This window comes from Pan paniscus, chromosome 14 (assembly GCF_029289425.2).
Source record: "Pan paniscus chromosome 14, NHGRI_mPanPan1-v2.0_pri, whole genome shotgun sequence".
NCBI lineage: Eukaryota > Metazoa > Chordata > Mammalia > Primates > Hominidae > Pan > Pan paniscus.
The window spans coordinates 104,321,703-104,349,072 of record NC_073263.2 but is presented as its reverse complement, the minus strand read 5'-3'; the positions used below and the strand labels follow the sequence as shown (position 1 = coordinate 104,349,072).

Below are 27,370 nucleotides of genomic sequence, written 5' to 3'. Positions count from 1 at the left end.
AAACAAGAAGCTATTGATAGGTACAAAAAATGTTAATAAATGTATTCTGTTTTACTCTTTAAACTGAAATTCAGGTAAGCTCATTAGCAAACTAAAGAACTAAAATATGTCCTTGCTTACCAAAACCTTCTAATAACACACATACTTGTCTATGAAATTTACCTGGTGTATTCAGCAATGGTTTCAACTTTTCTGGTTGTACACCGCTGTCACTTAAAATTCTGAACAAGCATGCCCAATGTTAGCACATGCATTTATAAAGTATATACATATACCACTGTACTAATATGTCTTTATAAAAGATATACAAAAAGTTGGAATTTAAAATTAGGTTAAAATATAGAAGTTCTAATATATATGCAGTACACACATCCCAACTTAAAAAACTACTGATGTATATGAATAAAAATAAACTCCAGGTAATGATCAAGTTCTAAAAATGCAAACTTCTCCTACTAATGAGACAGCCAAGTAAAAAGGGCTTCCTGGAGAATCTCCAGCTGGCCTGCGTGCTGGGAGGATGGGGTTGGGCCTCAGGAAGTGCCCGCTGTTTGCAGAGGGGAGGAGCTTGGCCTCTCCTGTCCCTGTGTGGTAACCTGGGATTCAATCTGTGAGATGGGGGCCTGTTAGCAGGAACCCTTCTCACTTTGCTGAGTTTTTTCCTTTTCACCCAATAAATTCTGTTCCCCTTCACCCTTCAAAGTATCTGTGAGCCTAATCTTTCCTTGTTGTGTGATAAGAACCCAGATTTTTCTACAGACACTTTAATCTTTACACAAAACTTATGGAGGCTAGAGGAGTAGTCTTCACAAGCCAAGTGACAAGATAACATCTCTACAGAGACAGGCTGGTAGTACCACCACAACCTCTTATACCCACTCTTCCCTGGACATTTGCCATAATATAATAGTGGTCAATTTCAAAAGTATTACCATAAGAAATGACTTTTCACCAGCACTTAGTACTCAAAGCCATTAACTGAGGTTTCATTAACTGGCATGTCCTACAAGAAGCTAAATTATTTATTCATAAACAGCCCATTAAAACTAGAAATCCTAAAAATAGATGAAGCAGATGAAAGCTTGCAAGTCATAGTTTCAGTGATCGACTTTCTGGCCACTGAAATAGCTGAAGACCACTAAGAGCAGCAGGTCCACGGCCGCAGAAGAGAGCCAAGGAGTGATGCACGGTCCCTCAAGTGCATTAGTAGGGAAGATGGAACAAGTAACTTTTATATAAGGTGGAATAAGATAGTGCCACAAAAGGGGCATAGAATTCAAAGGAGAAAGAGCACATCAGGTTTGAGGAGTCAAGAAGAAGTAGCATTCAAGATGAAACTTAATGAAGTGTCAGGATTTCAACAATCTAGACAGAGGAAAGAGCATTAGGAGAAAACAAAACCACTGGGGAAGAAGGAATATACTCAGGGAACAGCCCGTGATCTAGTTTATAGAATACAGGGTAGGATGGTATAGAGGAGCCTACTGTGGGACAACCCAACAATTTCAGGCCAAAATAAGAAAAAGATCACCCTCTGAAATAAAAGATAGTAAATACAGCATTTATTTATTTATTTATTTATTTATTTATTTTATTTTATTTTATTTTTTGAGACAGGGCCTTGCTCTGTCGCCAAGGCTGGAGTGCAGTGGCATGATCTCGGCTCACTGCAACCTCTACCTCCCCGGTTCAAACAATCCTCATGCCTCAGCCTCCCAAGTAATTGGGATTCCATGCACTCACCACCACGCCCAGCTAATTTTTGTATTTTTAGTAGAGACGGGGTTTCACTATGTTGGCCAGGCTGGTCTCAAATTCCCAACATCAAGTGTCCCGCCCCTCTCAGCCTCCCAAAGTGCTGGGATTACAGGTGTGAGCCACTGTGCCGAGCCAGTAAATACAGCATTCAACACATTAAGGTAGTTGTCCAAGAAAGTAATTCTGTGTATGAGAAGACACAAATGTATTACTGAGGGAAGCTAAATTCAGAATGAAGTTGAGTCTGTACTTCAGTATAGCTTTAAAATCTGAAACTTAAGCAATAAAGCAACCACCACCAAATGCAGAGCCATGATCTGCACGGCATAGAGAAAGGAGAAAAAAACTACAGGAATCCACTGGCCTGCTGCATGGAGAAGAGCAGGTATACTGAGCAGCCAATAAGAGAATTCTGGTCCCTTTGAGATTATGTTTCTTACTTCAAGTTACTCTGTTAACATTCTGACATTCTGAGTTTGCTTAGTATGAGCTTGTCCTGTAGACCCTGATCATCTATAGAGGAATGCTAGATAACTCCATAAGAACTTACTAGAGTATATTTTTACACCTTCAAAGACAAGAATAGCTTCTGAAACTCTGATAGGTAATCCAGCAATCTAACATTACTCTGCAAGGTCCTTATTCCCCTGACATCTTTTTTATTTAAAAAAAAAAAAAAGATGCCCAGGCTGGAGTGCATGGCACAATCTCAGCTCACTGCAACCTCCACCTCCCGGGTTCAAGCAATTCTCATGCCTCAGCCTCCCAAGTAGCTGGGATTACAGGTGCACGCCACCATGCCCAGGTCATTTTTTGTATTCTTAGTAGAGAAGAGGTTTCACTATGTTGGCCAGGATGGTCTCAAACTCCTGGCCTCAAGGAATCCACCCACCTCGGCCTCCCAACCTGCTGGGATTACAGGCATGAGCCACTATGCCAGCCTCCCCTGACATCTTTTAAATACAACTGGTACATGGAGGACAGCAGGGGAAGGCCAATTTGTGTCAGCTTGGAATGACACTAAGCAGTTTATGCTGTAAGCAAGCACCAAACAGCTCCTAAAGAGGAAAGGGGTATGTTAGCACTGCATGTTCAAGAGATTTATTATTTGTGTCTAATATTAATTGGAGAAAACCAGTACATGAGGAAAACAGAATACTAATGTATTGTCCACCGGAGATGTACTGAGGTGCTGCAGTCAGCTGGTAACAACAATCATGGTGAAGCGATGTGTGAGTTATACAGGAATGAGGCCAGAGACGGGTCTTCTCTGTTAAGCAAAAGTTATGAACTGCAATACCCACTAGAAAAAACTAAATACATGAATATAAATGCAATTTTCAAGCTAGCTGATTAAAAAAATGAGTCTGGACTTGCCTGGTGCAAATGTTGGTGGCTAAGTGAACCCATACTCGGAAGTTATCTGAACAGAGACCTAATGTTGGCAACTCCTAGAATAAATTTTCATTGTGACTAGTGACATCTCTGAAAAAAATACTCATATTAACAGCTAAGTCTTATCAAAATCCCTGGACTTCACTTTTATTCCATTAGTGTGCTTAGTTTACAGTTACTGAGAGCCCACTGGACATAAGCACCGGGGAGTCCCTGAATCACAACAGCGTGGTCCCCAGGAAAACGTAAAGCCCATTGTGAAAAACAGGCTTAGTGGTCCTTAAAAAACAATTTAAGCACAAAGAGAAGATAGATTTAAAAGTGTTTTGAAACAAATAGCGCCACTGACAATGGTTTTCACCAGTGAACATCCCAGAGAGAAATCAGAAAGCCTATCTCTGCAACCCTTTCTTCCACAATGGGAGAGAACGGAAGAGACGTCTGCTTTACACATGAACCACCCTACCGCCTGAATACCATCAGAATTCATAGGGTAACGTGTAATGTCGTGGGCATCATATCTAGAATGTAAGGGCTACTCAGAACAGTCCCTATGGTCAAGGAGCTGGACACTCACATTGAACAGGTGAAACACAATAAAACATAGCACATAGCAAATGGAAAATGATGGGTGTGAATAATCAGTACTAGAGGAATTTAGAGGAATCCAGGGCTAAGGTGGCCAAGGAACATATCAGAGATGAAGCAGGGCTTAACTGGGTCCCCCAATTAGCAAAGGTAAAGACAAAAATATTCCAGGAGGCGTACGCAGATTAATTATCCTTCAGGAAATGCACACAGAAAAGCAGTAAAAAGTCGAATATTCTGGAAAAAAAATTGAAAGTAGGAATAAAACTTGAAAAATATATTAAAACTTACTCAAAGAAATTACAGTAACCACCTCAACCCCCTAACAAAATAAAAGAAAACAAATTTAAGGAAAATAGGTAGTTTATCCCATTCCTCAATGAAAAGTTTGGATGTATGCTGGAGGAAATTTAAACAAATAGGTAAAAAAAAAAAAAAAAAAAAGTCATGGGGACCCAATGCTACACATCCAAGATTATTAAGGGAACTGGTTAACACATGTACCAAATCATTACATTTAAATAAGTCACAAAGAACTTGGGAGGTACCAGACTATTGGAAAATAAAATAAATAAAGTACAGATATTCAAAAGATCTACAAATGAGAATTTCTAGCAAAATTATAGTATAAAATCTTAAAGTTGGACAAGACAGTTGATCAAAAATCTTTTAAAATTCCAGAATAGTGGTTCCTAAGTCAACTCTCTCCATGGTCCTTTTAGTGTTTTATTCCATTCCATTAATTATAAAAGTATATGTTCTTACTTTGGGAATTTGATTAAATGTATACAGCTGATGTTTCCTCGATACCCAGAGTTTCTTTGATAGATTTTCTCTCTTATTCTAATTTCTCTGGGTCTTCCTGCTTCCCCTAATTTCCTTTACTTTGACTGACCCATCTCTTCATCTATCCTCTCACTCCATCTAGATACTGCTGATATTAATAGAAAAAGCCATTAACTACTCAAATGAAGTCCTCTTCTAATCAGCAGGCAAAAAGAAAACAAGTAAAAGGAATTATGAGTCTTGTTCTGGTGTCTCCCAGGGCCTTACTCATAATGCAGTCTTGGGACACAAGACTGAGAACTGTATTGTAATAGCTTTCCATTATATCCGACACGTAAGTATGACATTCGCTCCAGTGATCATTTCTATACTCCCAGACATGCATTTTGGTCCACACCCCATTAAAAGAGATATAAAGCCACCCTATGAATCAGTTAGGAAGTGATTCTGAGACAGTCTTAATCTCTTACTAGTTATAATGTAAAAGGCAATGTTCAAGGCACTGCTAAGATGTAAAGTTGAAAACTTCAGATTCAATGAGTTGGCTTATTTCCTGTCCTTAGGAACACATGAAAAACTGTCAACTGAGAGACTCCAGAAGACAGAAGGAGGACGCACTGGGTTCTGATGGAAAGCAGGGCAGACCTAGCACACAGGTGCAGGTGAGTGTGTGTCTGGGAGTGTGGGGAGGGGAGAGCAGGCAGGAGCCAGAAGGAAAGATGAGCTACGGAAAGGGAAAGAGAAAACATTTTCCTTTCCACATCACAAGAGAGAGCTCTTGCAAAGGAAGAATGCCAGCTTTGGAATGGACAACAAAATTCTCTCCTAGAAGTTTCGTAACCCCAATCTCCTGAATTCCTCCTGACTCATATCCTCAATTGAGAATTCATTAAATCAACTCCTACTGAGCACCTAAGTATCAGGCACTGTGATGCACAAATGAGTAAGAACTTGGCCTAATCCTCAAGAAAGGCAACTCTAGTTTTTCTGCATGAAACCATACGGTGCACCAAGAATTACCTCGCAATGAAATCAAAGTTCTACCAGAGGCACACATGGTGCTGTGACAACCCAGGAGAGGAAGGGATTGAATCCTGCCTGGCAAGCAGAAGAAAAAGCCATCCCCCCAGGTTTTCGCGGGATACCACCATATCCATTTGTTATGCTGAAGTCCAAGATGGACAAATAAATAGGAATCCACCAATCACAAAGATATGAAATCCCACATTCCACATGCTCCACAGCAGGGCATCCCATCAGTGAGGCACATAGGCCTAAGGATGACCTGTACCTTGTGAAGAACAGGGAAACATCGAGGAGCCCAGCATGGCTGAACACCAGGGGAGGTAGGCTGAAGCAGGATATTCGAAAGCCAGTCCCTCAAACACCATGCTCAGGAATTTAGGCTTCATCCTCTAGGTTAGGGTTTGGCAAACTCCCACCAACAGGTAAATCCAGTCTCCAGACTGCAGCCTGTGTTGAAATGGGCAGCAAGCTAAAATGGTTTTTACATTGTTAAAAATCAAAAGAAAATTGGGCCAGGCACAGTAGCTCATGCCTGTAATCCCAGCACTTTGGGAGGCCGAGGTAGGAGGATCACTTAAGGCCAGGAGTTCAAGACTAGCCTGGGCAATATAGTGAGCCCCCATCTCTAAAAATTTAATTGAAAAAAATTAAAAAATAAAATTAGGCTGGGCACAGTGGTTCACGCCTGTAATCCCAGCACTTTGGGAGGCCGAGGCGGGCAGATCACAAGGTCAGGAGATCGAGACCATCCTGGCTAACATGGTGAAACCCCGTCTCTACTAAAAAAAATACAAAAAATTAGCCGGGCATGGTGGTGGGCGCCTGTAGTCCCAGCTACTCGGGAGGCTGAGGCAGGAGAATGGCGTGAACCCAGCAGGTGGAGCTTGCAGTGAGCCAAGATCGCGCCACTGAACTCCAGCCTGGGCAACAGAGCGAGACTCCGTCTCAAAAAAAAAAAAATTAATTAATTAATTAAATTTAATTAAAAATTAGCCAGGTGCAGTGGCATGAACCTGTAGTCCTAGCTACTTGGGAGGCTAAGGGGAAAGGATCGCTTGAGCCTAGGAGTTCAAGGCTGCAGTAAGCCATGATCACAGCCACTGCATTCCAGCCTAGTGGACGGAATGAGACCCTCATCTCTAAAAAATAAATAATAAAATTTTTAAAAGTTCAAAAGAAAAATAATATTTTGTGACATGTGAAAATCATGTGATATTCAAATTTCAGGTCCATCAGTAAGGTTTTCCCAGGACACCACCATATCCATTTGTTTACATGTTGTCTATGGCTGCCTTCAAGATCCAAGCAGCTGCATCAAGCAGCTGTGACTGCCCCAGAACCATGTGTCTCTCAAAGCCAAGAATACTTACTATCAAGCCTTTTATGTAAAAACATTTGCCAACTACTGCTCCTCTAGGTTAATGATTTTCAGTACCGACACATCCAGGTGGTTATACAAGATGACCCCCTTTGTGGGCACAGAAACAAAATATTAGAACATTTATTTATAGTGACCCTCATATTTTAAAAAGAAATTAAGCTTTACTAGTATTTATTCTGTGGATTGAGTGTGGATGCTGTCTACACTATACAACCCGACATCCAAAGGTCCCAGGTCACACATGTGCTATCCTGAGAGAGGGGCAGGAACTCCACATGGTGGTGCCAGCTCAGGTTGCTAATTACTGTGCCTTGACACCCCTTACCCTCTCACTTGCTTTCACTGAACTGCTATGTATTCAGTTTACAGGGTGCAAAATGTCATTGGCAGACATTTTACAAAACTTTTAATGAACACAACTGACAGAATCATTATTATACCTTCTAATAACTGGAGAATGACCATAAAAATCTTTTGGACCAGAAAAAGGTTTGGCACATCTTGTGGAAGTAAACATTCAAGAACTATAAAAGACAATGCCAAATTATGCATTTTCTTTTCATGGCACATGAAGACACCTCAAATAAGATCCAGAAGAAACAAGAGACAGCAAAATCAGATATATACACATTTCCTACATTACACCAAATACGGAGGAAAAAGTTTCAATAGATTTAAAAAATAAAAGGGTTTGAAAATATGAGTAAGGAATGAGGTTATTTTTAAAAGCAGATTTTTAAAAGAACTACATATTTTAGAATAAAAATGATTGAAAACCTCTTTTAAAAAACTCAAACTCAATAGGCAGTATAAAAAGCAAACTAGACACAGCTGAAGAGAAAATTACCAAACAGGATAATATATCCTTTCTTAGTTTTTCGTTGCCTGATCACTTACTGAGAGTAGTGTGGTGATAGTCTCACTAGAAACAGAAATAAATAGCAACACAGCATTTAAAGCTGTGTTTTCCAGAAGGATAGACAGGCCCCATGTGAATGCATAGAATTTAGTCAGTAGGAATAAATGCTAGCACTTACTGAGTCCTTACTCTGTAACACAGCGTGCTAAGTACATTACAAGTATGTCTCCTTTTATCCTCACACTGACCCTATACAAATATAGAAAGATAAAAGATCTACATCAAGGCTCAGCAAGTGACTTGTTCAAGGTCACAAAACTAGTATGTGTAGAAAGCAACATGTAATCTCCAAGCCTGCCTCCAAGTAACCAACCTGATATACCCAATATAGGTCAACAGAAATATATCTGACTTTGTGCTCAGTCTTTTACCTTGGTAAACCATATACCCTCTATTGATAACAATTCTCTTCCTGATTAATCCTTGAGTCCTCTTCTCAAACAGGCCTGGACCTTAGACTTCTGTGTCCAGTTTTAGCATGAATCCTGCTAAGTCAGTTTAGAGAGAACCCACAACCCTTAATATCTAATCAAGTTCCTCACGGACCTCCCCTGCCAACTCCTGATGTCTCAGCCCTTGACCTGCCTTTAGCAAGAAGTCTGTTAGGCCAGTTTAGCAAGAATCCCCATACCCTTGACCCTCTTAGTAATATCCCACCCCCAAACCCCTCACTGTGTCCCTTGGCTATAAAGTCCCAGTTGTCTTTGTTGTCTTTGCTGTATTCAGAGTTGAGCCTGATCTCTCATTCCTACTACAATAGGCCTTTCACAAGTCTAAAATAAAGTCTTCTCACCCTTTTAACAAGTGTCAGAATAATTTTTTCTTTAATAATGTATTACGATTTTCTGATTTATACAGTCAAAAGATTGTAACAATTTTAAAAATGGAAATTGCTAAATAGTACAAATTATTTAATTAGCACATAACTAAAATAATCCTTGAGATCAACTCCATTAATATTTCTGTTATAAACAAGACTATTTTATAGCAGAACTCTGTCACTTCAACAGTCTATTTTCCTGCCATTATATGTTACCACACAGGTCTAACATCAAATATTCTCAAATCCTTACATTCCTTCTTAGGAAGAAAAACTGCTAACTCCCTGCTGCTTCCTTAGAGTTTTACTAGCATGTGCGCGTACACACGCACATACATACATACACAAACACACACACACACCACGGACCCAAACAGTACAATGTGTTAGAGTAGTGTTTGTGATATACCTTAAAGTTCTAAAGGTTCTACATAAAAAGGTTAGAAGAGGTAAAATATTAAACTGCATATTAAAAAGTGCCCTACAGATTACATGCAAGTAACAGACTGTGCTGAGGGTTTACATAATGTCCCAGGAAGCTAAACAGGCAGTCTTTGAGATGAACTCTAAACCGTGTGTGTGTATGTGTGTGTGTGCATGTGTGTATGTGTGTGTGTAAATCTTCTATATGTTTACCTACCAGTTTCTCCTGCTGTTTTATTCTTCCCATGAGGCTTATATAGAACATAAGAGCATCCTTTTACATGGAAGTGGTCATTAATTTGTCTAAACCACCTGAAAGTAACAAGAAGATTTGTTCATGGCAACAATTCTACAACAAAGATGGCATTATTCCAATTCTAAAGAAATTCAGGCATAGCCCAAAGTTGGTATACCTATGAGAGGTCGAAGCCCAGAAGCTGGATACATGGTTTACTATCAATACACATCTACATCATTATTATTTTGCAAAACTAGAAACACGATATTGCCTCTAAGAGGGTCTTCATACCTCATAAGTGTTGTATTTCCCGTGAAAGGACCAAACCTAATATCTTCAAATGGAGGTTGAAAGCCCAGAATATGTAAAGCTTCTTCTTGGGTAATAGGTGGAAGGCTACAAAAGAAACATTCATTGCCTTTCATTTTTCAATTCCAGTCATATGCAAATACAGCCTATCTCAATGTTAATATGTTTGTCTGATTTGCAAATAATATTAGTAATATTTTTCATTATTTTATTTTATTTTTTTTTTAGAGACAGGTTCTCACTCTGTAGCCCAGGCTGGAGTGCAGTGGCGTGATCATAGCTCACTACAGCCTTAAACTCCTGGGCTCAAGTGATCCTCTTGCCTCAGTCTCCTAAGAGACTAGAAATACAAGTACATGCCATTGTGCCTGGCTAGTTGTTTTTATTTTTTTACTTTGTAGAGGTGGGGTCTTGCTTTGTTGCCCAGGCTGGTCTCAAACTCTTTGGCTTCAAGCAATACTCCCGCCTTGGCCTTCCAAAGTGCTGACATTACAAGTGTGAGCCACTGTACCCAGCCCATTTTTATTTCACTGAAAATAATATGTATATATTTTAAGCTAAAAGACTTACACTAAAATACAGCAGGGTTTTGTTAAATTTATAAAAAATCTATTCTTAAATTTTTTCTGTTATAGAAAAAGCAACATCAAATTACTTTGGAGTTTGGGGATACTGATAGATTGACATACTTACTTTCCAGCTCCCATTGTGCTGTATAAGAAATTCCAACAAGAAATTAATGAGGAGATACCACAAGAAGTCTTATACTGTGGTCGGCTTATGCAGTACCTGAGAAAACAAAAGACTGTTTTCTTCACTTTAATGAATACAAAATATGCATGCTAGAAATAGAAAACTCATGGCAATTAAAGGTGTTAATATAATGAAAACTTTGATCCCCTAAGTCAATGTAAAATCTTCCATATTCACTTATTAATCATGTCATAAATATAAAATAATAAATCACCTGCTTTAACAAAAATAGCTAAGTATGACTAACTGCCAGTTAAAGTGGATGTTATCCAAACCAATGGGAAAAAAAGTAATGATATATCACCTATTAAAAGTTTGGTGTAAACTCTTGGTTGAACTGCTTACATGATTATTTGCAACTTCAGAAATACAAGAGAAACAAACCATTGCCCCCACATGTCAACCTCTCAGAGAGATTCTTCAACCCAAACAAAAATTCATCCATTTATTACCCACTGTGTCCATCTAAAATCCTTGGGCAAGAAGCCACGAAGCAGTGCTTCTCCTGACACAGAGAAGTTTAAAAGTGAAATACAAAATCCTTCCATGGCATGATTCAGTGGCACTAAGCAATCCAGACAATTTTCCAAACCGTCATGATTCAAGAAAAGAAACTGGGGCAAATGTGAACAGAAGGAGAAAGAGACAGACTATTTATTTATTCTGTTTTAAGAAGAAATACGTTTGCTTTCTTTTTTTTTTTGAGACAGAGTCTCGCTCTGTCGCCCAGGCTGGAGTGCAGTGGTGCAATCTTGGCTCACTGCAATCTCCACCTCCCGGGTTCAAGCAATTCTCCTGCCTCAGCCTCTCGAGTAGCTGGGAAGACAGGCATGCGCTACCACAACCAGCTAATTTTTGTATTTTTAGTAGAGACAGGGTTTCACTATGTTGGCCAGGATGGTCTCAATCTCTTGACCTTGTGATCTCCCACCTCAGCCTCCCAAAGTGCTGGATTACAGACGTGAGCCACTGCACCTGGCCAAATGCGAAGCTAGTCAAGCGTGGTTGTGGGGGGAGACAATGTTAAATCAGCTTAACAATAACCCACAACACTTGTTGGCCTTCAAATGATCTTCTCCTAACTGCTTTCTAAAGAAGGTGCTAAGAAGTAGCCACAATGAAACAAAGAAACAAGACCTATCATCACTAAGAGCAACTTTAGTGTGGTCTGAAAATTAATTACAAAATGAAAAATTAGACATATGCATGTGTACATATATGCATTTGTATATGTATATATACTGTGCATATTGGCACACATACAAGTTAACCATGACCCTTCAATATTTTTTTTTAAGTTCCAGGGTATACATGCAGGATGTGCAGCTTTATTACATAGATAAATGTGTGTCATGGTGGTTTGCTGCATCTATCAACCCATTACCTAGGTATTACACTCTGTGTGCATTAGCTATTTTTCCTGATACTCTCCTGTCCCCGGTTCCCACCCCGCGACAGGGCCCAGTGTGTGTTGTTCCCTCCCTACGTCCATGTGTTCACATTGTTCGGCTCTCACTTATCAGTGAGAACGTGTGCCATGAGCCCTAAATCTGTAGACTCAACTACGCAAACTGACACACAAAAGCTAATAACTATCACTTAACATACTAAGTGCTGTCTTCAACACCTTATTGTCAAATCTATTGAGTCCTCCCTCAGTTTTGCTTTGTTCTTTAATTGTGATAAAAACATACAACATCAAATTTATCATGTACACTATTTTTAAGTGTACAGGTCAGTAGTGTCAACTATATGCAAATTGTTAGGCAACAGAACTTTTTCATCTTGCAAAAATGAAACTCTTTACCCACTGAACAACACAACTCCCTTTTACCCCTTTCCCCCATCCCTGGAAACATGAGCAATTTACTAATGTCCTTATTCAAGTAATCTGCCCTAGTTGTTTAAATATGAGTGCGAACTCCAACCTAAGAGACCTTTGTGGACAAGTGATTATTAACAGTTCTGTCATCATAAGCTATATGGCCCATGCTGATAAAACACAAGCAACTCATTCATTTACTGATTTTTTTTTCTGCTGTGAATATTTTTGCCAGAGTTCAATTTTGGGGATTATTTTGCAAGTCCAATACTAACAGTGTTTTATATTTTACAACATTTATCTTTACATATATTTACTAACAAAGTATTGCATGCATGTATATATTTTTTCTCATAACACTAAACTTGGCCTGAAAGAATTTTTAAAAAGGAGAGGGAAAGGGGAATTTCTCTTAAGATTTTTCATACTTTTTCATCAATCTAAACTTGTTTCCTAGTCTTGTTTATGACCAGGTTAAAATGCTTACCAACATTCTACTATCTTCTATGGGACTTTCCATTCTAACCTAATCTTGTAATATTCTCAGTGGAAAACAGGCTTATAGTCCTGGTGATGTTTTCCCCTCAGGGCATTTCTCCCATCTATCCTTCCTAGTCCTAGCCTTCATGGCCTCACATGTTATACTATTAACATGTAGTTACACAGATTTGTTGTTGAAACAAAGCTTAAATCTAAGTGATTAGAAGCACAAACGAGCAAAACCTTCTTTTCAAAGAAACTAAAATGAATGTTTGTGACTTTAATGTCTCTTCTCCATTATTCCCTACATACTAACTATTCCAAATTTATCTTGATAAAAGTTACTTTTGTTAAGAAATCGTCCATGGCTTATCTTTAACTCAGAAAAAAAATCTAAATATTGAGCCTGATATCTAAGAAACAGATCATGACATGTATTACACGCAAACAGCATGAATGTTGAGTCTGACTCTTCAGCTTCAACACAAGATCTTCTACTTGTTAGCCATGTGACACTGGCAGGTTTCTTGGCCTCTCTGAGCCTCACTTTAGACAAGCTACTCTACTCTTCATTACCCACATTCCAGAGACACTTTGCTGTAATTCTTTCAAAGACCCTTCACCCCTCCAACCCTTCATATTTCCTCCCTTAAGACCCAGGACCTTAGTAAAGCATTTTGGTGATCATTACCTCCTTTCATGGTTAATTAGTGATTCATACCCATCACGTGACAAACTGCCTAAGATATTTAACATTTTTCTGTTTAGTCCCCTCACCTCAACTGGATTGTAAACCTTGGGAAAACAAAGACAATGTTGTGTGCATCTCTGTTTCTCAGCCTACAGCAAAGGGTCCAATATTTATTAAATAAGTGATAAAAATATATTTCTAAAATGTCATACAAAGGAATTTTAAAAACCCAAATCAAGGTCAGTAATACATAGAAGTTGTCATGAATTAAACTTGTTTTCATTAGACTAGGAACTGTATTTTAAGATAACCAAATAGCCCCAGTTGATCAGTGAAAGCTACAGAAGAAGGCTGGGTAATAAAAGTAAAAAAAAAAAAAAATTGGAATTTTGAAATATAACCATTTTGCAACAAATATTCAGACAAGGATCATCAATGGGTTTGGGTTGTCAATACATTTGGCTAAAACCATAAGGTAAAAAGCTGATGGAACCTGGCTATTACCTAATGCCACTCTGTCACTCTACTGATTACTTGAGGGTAGCAGAGGAGAAAGAAAGAACTCGTCAATGTAGAATACAGCTGTCACCACCTTAACCCAGTAATCACTTAGAATTGCTAATACTGGATAATCAGATACCATGTGCCTTCTGATGTGAAACCTTTGAAGTATGAGGGCCCACTGAAGCAGTGTTCTTGCATAAAATGTTGTACTGGAATTTAATCAAGTCTTTATATTCAACTTCCAGTTTACAGGAAATATTGAGGTTAGATGAATAATTTAGGAAACTAAAAGGAAAATACAAATCTGGAATGTAGGACATTCTACAAAATATCTGGCCAAGTCTCTTCAATAAGTCAATCTTTATTATTCTCATTTGTCGATTAAAATAATAGAATTTTTAAAAGACAAGGGGGAAAGTGGGGTGGAGACTGACCTAGATTGAGAGAATTATGGGTCATGACAAGCAAACATGTGGTTCACAACTGGGTCCCACTTTGAACAAACAGATATGAAGACCTTTTCAGAATAATCTGGGAAACATGAATTTAGCCTGGGAATTAGACACTAGGGAAATATTGTTAATCTTATCAGGTATGACAAAAGTATTGTGGTTAAGTAGAAAAAAGTCATTTTTTAGAGATGCATACTTAGGTAACTTGAGATGAAATACAATAAAAATCAGTCACTTACTTGAAAATTCTTCAGCAATGAAAAGCTAAGTATGTAACTACATCAAAAGGTTAATCATTGTTAAATCTACATGGCAGTTATGTGGAGTCACACAGATGACTCTAATAATCAGCCGAGTTTGGGAAAGACCAGCATAACTCATTATTAATCTACTTCAAACATTTGTGGTAGACTTTAAATATTCAGAAATCCTGGTAATAATTTTAGAAATAAAAATATTTATGATACATATAGTGTATTAATTTGTAAACTGCTACGTTATTGCCAACATATATTACATATTTCAAAAATGAAAAAAATAAAAACTGATAACATCACCATCGTCTGAGGTCCAATACTTTCCGCTGTTTAATATCTTCAAGAGGAGAATGCTGAGGACATTCCTTCTGATATCTTCGCTTTTTATCTGAAGTTTTTCTCTTGGAAACTTGTTTCTTTGCATTGCCTAGAATACAAGAGTATAAAATAAGCAAAATGCTTAAGATGAAGTAAACTGAAACGACAAAAATTAATTATGCACCAAAATTAAGAAGTAACTGCCTTAATAATTCTGCTGAGAAAGTGCAAAGAAAAAATAATAACAAATAAATAACTGCCACAGGTTCTAAAAATGATATTTGCAAACACAATGAAGATACATGTATTTTCAATAATAGTCCCCTACCTTAAAGAGAAAGAATAAAAACAAATTTAAACAACCATGAATCCTATTTCGTGTCAGGTTCTTATACTCCAATTCCAGAGTTAGTCACTTAGCTGGTGGAACAGTCAATCACTAAATCTTTAGCCACATCCAGAAAATCAAATTATCGACAGTAAAAAAATTTAACTAGACCACTTTCCAGAAAATGAAGGCTTTCTATAAAACAATAAAACCAAATTAAAGCAACTCTGTTAAGAAAGTAAAGGCACCAGATCCATTAATGTGATGATGTGATGTTTAAAAATATCTCTGGACCGACAGAGACGACAGAATGAATGAAGAATGATGCACACATGTACAATACTAAAATGCAACTCTAGCACAGAAACTAGAATGAAAAGCAAGCCTCCTGTGTGCATGTATGCATGTATGTATGCATGTACACACACACTCATACATGCACACACATACAAACATTCTCCAAAAGACCCTCAAGACAAACAACAGTGGTTACTACTGGGGAAGGGAGAATTGGGAGCTAGATAAAAGGAAGCCAAAAGTAAGAGTGAGAATTTGTACTTTTTAATTTTTTTTAATTTTTGAGAGTACATAGTAGGTGTACATGCTTAGGGGTACATGAGATGTTTTGATACAAGCATGCAATGTGAAATAACCACATCATGGAGAATGGGGTATCCATCCCTATACTTTTTATTTTTATAAGTTTTATTTCTAAATTGTTAGTGAAGTATCTAGTAAAAAATTATATAAAGTAAAATATCAATAAATAACATCCAAGCCTCATTTCACTAAAATACTATTAAGATTTCAGATAGCTATGCTCAAATACTTTAATCTTTCACACATATTCTATTTTACAACAGTTCTGTTATAAAAATTAACTGAAGGCTAATATTTCATTTTTATGAGTCATTCATAAATTATAAAATAGATTATATACATATATGCCTAGTAAGCAAACATGGAAAGAGATCGGTTTTATTCCTTCAAGATACTATACACAGAAACCATATGACACCTACGAACAGCTGGAACTCAGGAACTATTATTACACAGAGAATTTCTGTAAAAATAATAATGAAGACTATAAAGTCAAGAATCAATGTTTCACCTTCCTTTTAATTATTCTTTTTGTTTGTTTGTTTGTTTTGAGACAAGGTCTTGCTTTGTTGCCCAGACAAGAGTGCAGTGACGCAATCTCCACTCATTGCAACCTCTGCCTCCCGGGCTCAAGCAATCCTCCTACATCAGCCTCAGGAGTACCTGGGACCACAAGTGCGTGCGACCATGCCCAGCTAATTTTTGTATTTTTAACAAAGTCAGGGTCTCCCTATGTTGCCCAGGTTGGTCTCAAACTCCTGAGCTCAAGCAATCCACCTGCCTCAGCCTCACAAAATGCTGGGATTACAAGTGTGAGCCATCATGCTCGACCCTTTTAATTATTTTTTCTAAGTTTTTACAGAGAACACACTTTTCACAGAGCTGAACATCACTGGCAAAGGTGAGCAATTGTGCCAAATCTCATTGTGCCAAATTTCCTTGACTCTTAGAGAGTCAGATAACAGAAGAATTCGTTTCTAACATTTCTTGAGATGTCTTCACTGCCTAATAATGACTTAATTCCCTAAGTAGTTTTCCCAGCCACTTAAAATGTTAAGGCTAATGAAACATAGAAATGTGTGACCTTGATAGGCTCTGCCAACAGTCTGTACTCACACTTCCCTCTAGGGTTCCATGACCTTGCCCCCTATTCTCTTTTTGTTGAATCTCGGATTGCCCCTGGGATCAATTAGCATATATGGCCCAAATGAGCATACTTCATAAAATCCCCGCACTGCCACAGAAAGAGCTGGTCCCACAGGCAAAAGTTCTTTTGACTTGAGGGAAAGAAGCCACATCAAAGTGAAAGCTCCGTTTGAGATGGGAACATAGAAGAGCAACACCTGCACCTTCTGCCTCCCATCACATCAGCTTCAAGAACCTTCGCCCACTGCTCCTTCTCATTACTGAGTTCCTTCTTCCATTCCTCACCCTACCCACAGCACACACACACAGCCTAAACACCAAACACACACACAGACAGACAGACACACACAGACACATACACACACAAATATATGTATTCACCACACTGACTTTTAGAAAAAGGTATGAGAAGAGCAAACAAAAGCAGAAAATCCACTGTCTTTTTTTACTGGAAGAACCAAAGGACAGAGTCCTGTGCAATCACCATCACTGAAAGTGAGGTGAGAGGAAACCCAGAAAGAAGAGAGCCACAGAGAAGAGGGGGCCCAAATTCTGTGTATAAATTTGGCCCAAACCTTGGACTGACCCCTGGACCATGCATGCAAGGAGCAAATTCAAGCAACACAGCTGAAAGAGCTGAACTGAGATGGTTGGAGCTGTACCAAGGAGACAGAATTTACAGTTTTAGTTCAACCAAATTAACTGCCTCCCAAAACCAAAAAAAAAAATCAACACTTTGAAGGAATATACCAGAGTTGCCATAACATAATAGTCCCACTCTCTAGGATACAATGCAAAATTATAGAACATGTAAGGAAAGTGAAAAATATGACTCATTCTCAAGAAAAAAGATAAGGCCTACTGTGAGATTGGCCAGATTTTGAAATTTGCAGATAAGAAATTAAAGTAGATATTATAACTCTGCATTATGACATAGATAAAATGCTCTTGTAATAAATGAAAAATATAGCAAATCTCAGATGAGAAATAGAAGCTATAAAAATGTAAATTCTAGAACTAAAATAAATAGATGGAAAAATATATACCATGCAAATATAATCAAAATAAAGCTGAGGAGCTTTATTAATATCAAACAAAGTAACTTTCAGAACAAGAAATACTTCCAGGAATAACGAAATATATTTCATAATGATAAAAGGGTCAATTCAGGAAGAAGGCCTAAATCTCATAAATGTATGTGAACTTAATAACAGAGCTTCAAATTACATTTTTAAAAAAATTAACAGAATTAAGTGCAGTGTAGGAGGCACCAGGAATCTGTCTCCCCACCTAGACAACTGAACTGGCAGAACCTGTCTGATGTAATTATTTTGGAATTCCAGAGTCTATTCAAAGGATTGCAACTTTCAGAGGAAGTTCTGAACAGTAAATGCAAATTTTGGTCAATTTCAGTACATAGCAAGGTACAACTACCTATCCCCAAGTCCAAGAAACTGTGCATATGTTCCTGGAGAAGCTCCAGGCAGTTTGTGGGAACCATGGTGGGCAAAAAGGTCCATGTCCTGTGAAAATTGGAAATCTGTGTTCTGATTGCTGACTGCTGCTTCTGATCTTGAAAGCACAGATACAGGGGGGCAGCCATTGTTGCAACTCTCCCTCCAATGTTGCAAGCCCCTCCCACTACAACAGAAGCAACTTCCAGAGGACTTAAGGGGCCAGCACCTTTGGTGTGGTTTTTTTGTTCTGTTTTTTTTTCTCTCCATTTTCTGTTTGGGGAGCCAGACATTTCAAAAACAGTATATTCAAAAGCAATCACTTATACAGGGAAATGTAGAAAATCACTGTACACACTCAGAGAAAGGCAGGGGCTTTTCCCTGAGAAGCCCTTAAATGTATACCTCAGGTTGATTACCAGCATAGAAACAGCCTATAGCAATCAAAAAACAAAAACTAAAATCAACAAACTCTGGGAAAGATGGGTATTGATTTCCAGAGTTACTGCATTATTAAATAATATTTGAATATCTAGTTTCCAACAACAACAACAAAAAATCACAAGAAACAGAATAAGGCCCATTCAAAGAAACAAAAAAATATATAAACCAACAGAAACCATCTCTGGAAAGACCAAATGGCAGACTTGCTAGACAAGGACTTCAAAACCACTATCTTAAAGATGCCAAAAGAACTAATGAAAGATGTATGTATGAAGAACATGGAAATATCAATGAAGAGATAGAAAACTTAAAACCAAAAATAAATTCTTAGGCTGAAAAATGTAATAACTGAAATGAAAAACTCACTAGAGTGATTCAAAGGCAGTTTTGAGCAGGCAGAAAAATTAGTGACCTTGAAGATGGGAAAACTGAAATAATTGAGTATGAGGAACAGAAAGAAAAAGGTCTGAAGAAAAGTAAACAGACCTTAAGGGACCTGGGGACACCATCGAGTGGACCAATCTATACATTGCAGAAGTTCCAGAAGGAGAAGACACTGAAAAAGGGGTAGGAGATTATCCAAACAAATAATGCCTAAAAACTTTCGAAATCTGATTTAAAAAACATGAAACATCCAAGAAACTCAACAAATTCCAAATAGGATGAACTTAGAAAGACCCACACCAATATACGTTATAATAAAATTGCAAGGCCGGGCACGGTGGCTCACGCCTGTAATCCCAGCACTTTGGGAGGCTGAGGCAGGCGGATGACCTGAGGTCAGGAGTTCGAGACCAGCCTGACCAACATGGAGAAACTCCGTCTCTACTAAAAATACAAAATTAGCCAGGCATGGTGGCGCACGCCTGTAATCCCAGCTACTTGGGAGGCTGAGGCAGGAGAATCGCTTGAACCCAGAAGGTGGAGGTTGTGGTGAGCCAAGATCGTGCCATTGCACTCCAACCTGGGCAACAAGAACAAAACTCCGTATCAAATAAAAAATTTAAAAATTGCAAAAAGACAAAGACTCTTAAAAGCAACACAAGAGAAGCAACTCATCACATACAATGGACTGTTAATAAGAATATCAACAGATTTCTCATCAGAAACTTTGGAAGCCAGAAGGAAGTGGGCTGATATATTCAAAGTGCTGAAATAAAAAAAAAATTCAAACAAGAATTCTAAATCCAGCAAAACTGTCCTTCAAAAGTGAAGAAGAAACTCAGACATTCCCAGACAAACAAAAACTGAAGGAGTTTATTACCACTAGACTTGCCCTGTAAGGAATGCTAAAAGGATTCCTGCTGGTTGAAATGAAAGGTCATTAGCTAGTACCTCAAAGCTATAGGAAGAAATAAATTTACCTCAGTGAAGGTAATACACGAACAATTATAAAAGCCAGTGTTATTTTGTTAGTTTGCAACTCCAGTTTTTGTATTCTATATGATTTATGAGACTAATACATTTTTGAAAAATTATTATTAGCTTAAAAGCTAGTAGTAGGCCAGGAGCAGTGGCTCATGCCTGTATTCCCAGCACTTTGGAAGGCCGAGGCAGGAGGATTGCTTGAGCCCAGGAGTTCAAGACCAGCCCTGGCAACATAGTGAGACTCTATCTCTACAAAAAAATATAAAAAATTAGCCAGGCGTGGTGATGTGCACCTGTAGTCCCAGCTACTCAGGAGGCTGAAGTGGGAGGATTGCTTAAGCCTGGGAGGTCAAGGCTGCAGTAAGCCATGGTCGTGCCACTGCACTCCAGTCTGGGCAAGAGAGCAAGACCCTATTTCAAAATAAAAAATAAAAATAAAAAAGCTATTATTATAATAACTTTGGTTTGTAACTCCACATTTTGTTTTCCACATTATTTAAGAGATTAATACATAAAAATTATTAGTTTATGTTTTCAGACACACAATATATAAATTTGTAATTTTATAACATCAATAACTGAAAGTTAAGTGGGGATGAAGCAGTATAGGAAAAGAGTTTTTACATATAAATACCAAGTACTAAAATGACAAAAGTCTCTCCTTATCAGTGATTACTTTAAATGTAAATGGATTAAATTCTCCACTCAAAACGCAGAGACTGGCAGAATGGATTTTTTAAAAATATGTTTTTGTATACGTGAGTTCACACACAAAAATAGAAACAGAAAAAATTAGCTAACTATATGCTGTCTCTGAAACACTCACTTTAGATCTAGAGATACAAATAGGCTGAAAGTAAAAGGATGGAAATAAGTATTCCAAAGCAAATAGCACCCAGAAGAGAGCAGGGGTGGCTATAAATAAACCAGTCATAAAAAGACAAATACTATATGATTTCACTTACATAAGGTACCTAGAGTAGTCAAATTCACAGTGACAAAAAGTAAAATTGTGGTTTCCAGGGACTGTGAGGAGAAGGAATGAGGATTTATTGTTTAATGGGTACAAAGTTTATTTTGTAAGATGAAAAGAAGGGCTGGGCGCGGTGGCTCACGCCTGTAATCCCAGCACCTTGGGAGGCCGAGGCGGGCGGATCACGAGGTCAGGAGGTCGAGACCACGGTGAAACCCCGTCCCTACTAAAAATACAAAAAAGTAGCCGGGCGCGGTGACAGGCGCCTGTAGTCCCAGGTACTCGGGAGGCTGAGGCAGGAGAATGGCGTGAACCCGGGAGGCGGTGCTTGCAGTGAGCCGAGATCGCGCCACTGCACTCCAGCCTGGGCGACAGAGAGAGACTCTGTCTCAAAAAAAAAAAAAAAAAGAAAGAAAGAAAAGAAAAGGAAAGAGATTTGGAGATGAATAGTGATGATGGTTGCACAACAACGTAAATGTACTTAATGCCACTAAACTGTACACGTAAAAATGGTTAAGACAGTAAATTTTCTGTTATTAGACATGTATTAGTTTTTAAAAAAGAAATTAAATGGAGAAAAGACAACTTCACAATCATAGTTGAAGATTTTGAACACCCTTCTTTTGGTAATTGATAGAACAAGACACAAGTTAAGCAGAGACACAAAAGATGTGAATGACACTTTCAAACACTTTGACATAATTCATATTTATAGATACTCCCAATGACTGCAGAATACACATACTTTTCAAGTGCACATGGCACATTCACCAAGATAGACCATATGTTGGGTCATAAAACAAGTCTCAGTAAATTTAAAAAGACTGAGAGCATATGCCCTCTGTCCACAATGGAACTAAACTAGAAATCAATATTTAGAAAAACTATTAATATCTAGAAATTAAACAGCATACATCTAAGTAATACATGTATCAAAGAATAAATTGCAAAGGAAATTAGAAAATGTTTCCAATTAAATAATAATAATAAGCATATCAAAATTTGTGAGCTGCAGCTAAAGCAGTACTTAGAGAGCAATTTGGAGTATTATATGCTTATGGTAGAAAAGTCTAAAATCAATGATCTAAGCTTCCATCTTAAGAAGTCCGAAAATGAAGAACAAAGTAAACTCAAAGTAAGTCAGAGGAAGCAAATAATAAGGAGCAGAAACCAATGAAACAGAAAACAAACAATTGAGAAAATTAACAACGCTAAAAGCTGGTTATTTGAAAAGATTAACAAAATTGATAAACTCCTAGCTAGACTGATCAGTTTTAAAAAAATAGAGAAAATAAATTAATTACCAGTATTAGGATGCAAAAGGAGTTGTCAACAAAGATTCCTTAGATGTTAGAGGGATAACATTAACTTTAAGCCCCCAAATTTGACAACGTAAATGACATGGACAAATTAAAATTTGTCAGAAATTAACAGAAATCAAGACAACTCCATAATTATAAATACAGATTTTAATATCTCTCTGAAAATCCTCAGAAAACAGGAGGAAAAAACACTTCCCAACTTTTCTTAGAAGATTTGCATAGCCCTAATTCCAAAACTGGCCAAAGGCATTAGACAAAAAGAAAACTGCAGACTCATTACCCACAAATTTAGACAAAAAAAGCAAAATCCCCCTCCTACCCTTAAGAATTACAAATTTACATAACATTCTATGAAACAAATTGATTTTGCAGATGAACAAGCAGAAGCATTAAGGTTTTACAAAATCATCAGAGAAGACTAGAAGTAAATACAAATCCTAGTTTGACCTCCTCTTATTAACTCTGCAACTTCGGTCTAGAGATTTATCCCTTCTAAGCCTCAATTTCTTCACCTACAAATGGGGCTAACAGTACCTGCCTCATAAAATTCCTGTATTACTTTGAATTCAAAAGAAAGAAGTGTAAAGTATTTCTATCTGCCATAGGACCACCCCATTGCAACTGTGAAAGTTATGCACAACCTCGGTAAACAGCATCCTCTTAAATTGAGCAGTACACAACCCACTTGGTGGTACATGGAGGCTTTGCTGGGTGCCTAAAAAAATTCTAACAACAAAAAAAGCTAAAACCTTATATAGCAGGAAGAAAAGATGTTTGGTCAGGAAATACAACTTCATGTGCCTATAAAACTCTGAAACAGTAGTAAGTTATTCTAGCCATGTTATTAACATTTTCTAAGCTACCATCTGTTTATAATATTTTACAACATTATTAGATTTTCAAATCTCTCAAAATATTTAATACAAAGCTTATGCTTGAAGTTTCCAGTGGAAGCCCTGTAATGAACTACATGCCCTATGTCAAGGTTACTTTCCTAAAATTACAATGACAGACAAGATGATAGCCATGTTCCTTATCTAGTATTATACAAGGAAACTATGTGTAATGGCAAGATTAAACAAGACATAGTGTTTGTTTTCTCATTATTTTCACATATGAACTTCATGGCTCCCTCCTTACCTGATTTGTGTTTCGAATTTGTGGTCACCCCATCAAATTCAGATTTATCAATTTCCCATGCGAGAGGTAGCTTGCCCAGGCTGTTGGATAAGTTTTCCAAGCTATTTTCTTCATTGTAGATAATTTCCGATGTACTAGTCGGGATACCAATGTATCTTGATGAATTATTTCCAGCAGATAAAGAGGTACTATCAGGGAGGCAAGAAGAGCGGGATGGATTTGGAGTTTTATAGATTGAGGTCGCCTGGTTGAGAAAGGCATAGTCTGAACAGATGGCATAAATTTTTTCCCGTGTATGAGTCACTGGACAACTCCATGGATAATGACCATCTCCTTTGGGACCCAAGGGTGCTCCTGAGGCACTTGTGCAGAAAGATTTTACAGCACCTTGTAGATTCTCTTCAGGTGACTTTCTCTCAGATTTGTGCTCACCATTTCCAGAATCACTTGACCTTTCTGTTTCTGCAACGTTAGGCATTGAATGCAGTGTAAAAGTTTCTATTACTAGAAACAAGTTGCAACTCTATCTGTTTCTTGATAAACAACTTTGACAATTGTTTACAGCATGCTATAAAAGCTTGAGAGCTGCAAAATGAGCTCCTAAGAGGAAGGAAAAAGAATGATCAACAATCCACCAGATACACAAAGAGCCACTAAAAAGCATAGCAAGTTTTATGCATACATATGCCTTCATTCTATATTAATTTTACAACTACTATATGACTGGAGTCACAATCACTATCTTATTTTTTAAATTAGTCTAAAATATGCATTAAATTATTTTCAAATAATTAAAAAATAATTAAAAAGCAAATAGCCCAATTTTTTTTTTTTTTTGAGATGGAGTTTCACTCTTGTTGCCCAGGCTGGAGTGCAATGGCACAATCTCGGCTCACCGCAACCTCCACCTCCCGGGTTCAAGTGATTCTCCTGCCTCAGCCTCCCAAGTAGCTGGGATTACAGGCATGCGCCACCACGCCCGGCTAATTTTGTATTTTTAGTAGAGACGGAGTTTCTCCATCTTGGTCAGGCTGGTCTCAAAATCCCGACCTCAAGTGATCTGCCCACCTCTGCCTCCCAAAGTGCTGGAATTACAGATGTGAGCCACCACGCCCGGCCAGCAAATAGCCCAATTTTTAAAAATGGGCAAAGTATCTGAATAGTGTCTTCTCCAAAATCAGTATAGAAATTGCCAATAAGGCCAGGCGCAGTCACTCACACCTGTAATCCAGCACTTTGCGAGGCCAAGGCAGGTGGATCACTTGGGGTCAGGAGTTCGAGACCAGCCTGGCCAACATGGTGAAACCCCGTCTCTTCTAAAAATACAAAAATTAGCCAGGCGTGGTGGCACATGCCTGTAGTCCCAGCTACTCAGGAGGCTGAGACATAAGACTCACTTGAACCTGGGAGGTAAAGGTTGCAGTGAGCCGAGATCACGCCACTACACTCTAGCCTGGCCAACAGAGCGAGACTGTATCAAAAATAAAAATAAAATAAAATAAATGGCCAATAAGCACATGAAAAGATGCTCAGTATCATTAGCCATCATGGAAATACAAATCAAAACCACAATGAGATAACACCTCATACACGCTAGAATGGCTATAATCAAAAAGGTTGGTGAGGACGTGGAGAAATCATAACCCTCATACATTGCTAATGGAAATGTAAAATGGTCCAGTTGCTTTGGAAAACAGTTCTTCCAACAATTAAACAGAGTTACCATATGGTCCAGCAATTTCATGCCGAGGTATATATCCATGACAGACGAAAATACATCTTCACACAAATGTTAATAGCAGCATTATTCATAATGGCCAAAAAATGGAAACAACCCAAATGTCCACCAACTGAGGAATGTATAAATAAAATGTGGTATATCCATACAATGGAATATTATTTGGCAATAAAAAGAAATGAAGTACTGACCCATGCTACAACATGGATGAACCCCAAAAACATTATAGTGAGTAAAAGAAGATCGTCACAAAGGACCAGATAGTGTATTATTCTATTTATATAACATGCCCAGAACAGGCAAATCTATGCAGATAGAAAGTAGATTCATGGTTGCCTAGGGCTTGGGGTTTGGGGGTGATGGAGTTTCTTTTTGTAATAATGATAATATTCTATAAATGATTGTGGCAATGAACACACAACTTGTAAATACCCTAAAAGCCAATGAATTGCATAACTTAATGGGTAAATTATATGGTGTGTGAATTATACCTCCATAAAGTTGTCTAAAAAATAATGTGTTAGCAAGATTTTTTACGTACATAGGCATAAAGGATACATGATGAATAACGGCCACAGATTTAAATAAACACAGAATACAGAAAGTAAATTTTTCAAAGATTCATCACCTGACAGAAAAACGGATCCAATCAAGGTGTCACTAACTTCTGATCAGTTTCAGGAAATACTGAATTTCGAGTCTAAACTGATTCCTTTAGGGAAGAAAACAGAAAGCTTAAATAGCAACTGAGGGCATGCAAGGAAGCTGAAGATTTATACCAGAGGAAGTCCTTGGTGAATTGAACCATCCCAGGACATGCAGCAGACAACCCCAGGCAGGTGCCCAGGCAGGGTATGTGGGTTTCTCAGGGCTCCAGCAACAGAGCATCAGCTGAGAGATTCAATCCACCCTGGGTGATCAGTTGGACTTTTACCAGTTAATATCTCTGCCCATTTGCTTACTTAAAAAATTAGAAATAAAAATAACTGTCATGGGTTACAAAAAATAGTATCAAAACCATCATACAAATATTGAACAACGAAAGCCTATGAGTTAGGCTGCAAGAAATAGAAGACGATTTACACAAGAGCCCCCTAGGTTATCCTGATCTGTGAGGAGAAACTAGCAAAGGTACTGCATGGCTTTCATGGAATTTAAGGAAACAGAGCTGCATATTAGGACTCCACATATGCTAGGCAAAATTCCATTTTCTTTACTTTTAAAGCATGCTTTTTCTCTATTCAAACCTTCAGTTTTTAGGCCTGGTGTGGTGGCTCATGCCTGTAATCCCAGCAATTTGGGAGGCTGAGGCGGGTGGATCATTTGAGGTCAGGAGTTCGAGACTAGCCTGGCCAATATGGTGAAACCCCATCTTGACTGAAAATTTAAAAATTAGCCAGACAGTAAGGGCCGGGTGCGGTGGCTCACACATGTAATCCCAGCACTGTGGGAGGCCGAGGCGGGTGGATCATGAGGTCAGGAGTTCGAGACCAGCCTGGCACACAGGGTGAAACCCTGTCTCTACTAAAAAATACAAAAAAATTAGCTGGGCATGGTGGCGCGCACCTGTAATCACAGCTACTTGCCAGGCTGAGGCAGGAGAACGGCTTGAACCCAGGAGGTGGAGGTTGCAGTGAGCTGAGATCCTGCCATTGCACTCCAGCCTGGGTGACAGAGTGAGACTCCATCTCAAAAAAAAAAAAAAATTAGCCAGGCGGTGGTGACGCATGCCTGTAATCCCAGCTACTCGGGAGGCTGAGGCAGGAGAATTGCTTGAGGCTCGAAGGCAGAGGTTGTGTTGAGCCAAGATCGCGCCACTGCACTCCAGCCTGGGTGACCTGCACTCCATCTTGTCTCGAAACAAACAAACAAACAAAAAACTCTTCAGTTTTAAAATAATTTGTGCAGAGTTTATAGTTGTTTGCAAGAGGGTCAGT

General features: G+C 38.3%; 1 protein-coding gene across 9 annotated transcripts in view; it reads right to left on the bottom strand.

Moving 5' to 3' along the window:
- The window catches only part of BIVM (basic, immunoglobulin-like variable motif containing), a 42,755-nt gene that overhangs the window by 10,113 nt on the left and 5,272 nt on the right, over positions 1 to 27,370 (bottom strand). For 5 of the 9 annotated variants that reach the window (XM_008957444.5, XM_008957445.5, XM_034936946.3 and 2 more), the window contains exons 2-7: positions 26,062 to 26,145; positions 23,696 to 24,295; positions 14,903 to 15,029; positions 10,337 to 10,432; positions 9,626 to 9,730; positions 9,314 to 9,408 (exon numbers count right to left, since the gene is read on the bottom strand). In XM_008957444.5, coding sequence (XP_008955692.2) covers positions 9,314 to 9,408; positions 9,626 to 9,730; positions 10,337 to 10,432; positions 14,903 to 15,029; positions 23,696 to 24,173 — 901 coding nt within the window. In that variant the 5' untranslated portion in view covers positions 24,174 to 24,295; positions 26,062 to 26,145. The remainder of the gene's footprint in view (positions 1 to 9,313; positions 9,409 to 9,625; positions 9,731 to 10,336; positions 10,433 to 14,902; positions 15,030 to 23,695; positions 24,296 to 26,061; positions 26,146 to 27,370) is intronic. The other 4 variants (XM_008957448.5, XM_034936950.3, XM_063595857.1 and 1 more) reach the window with 2 other exon arrangements.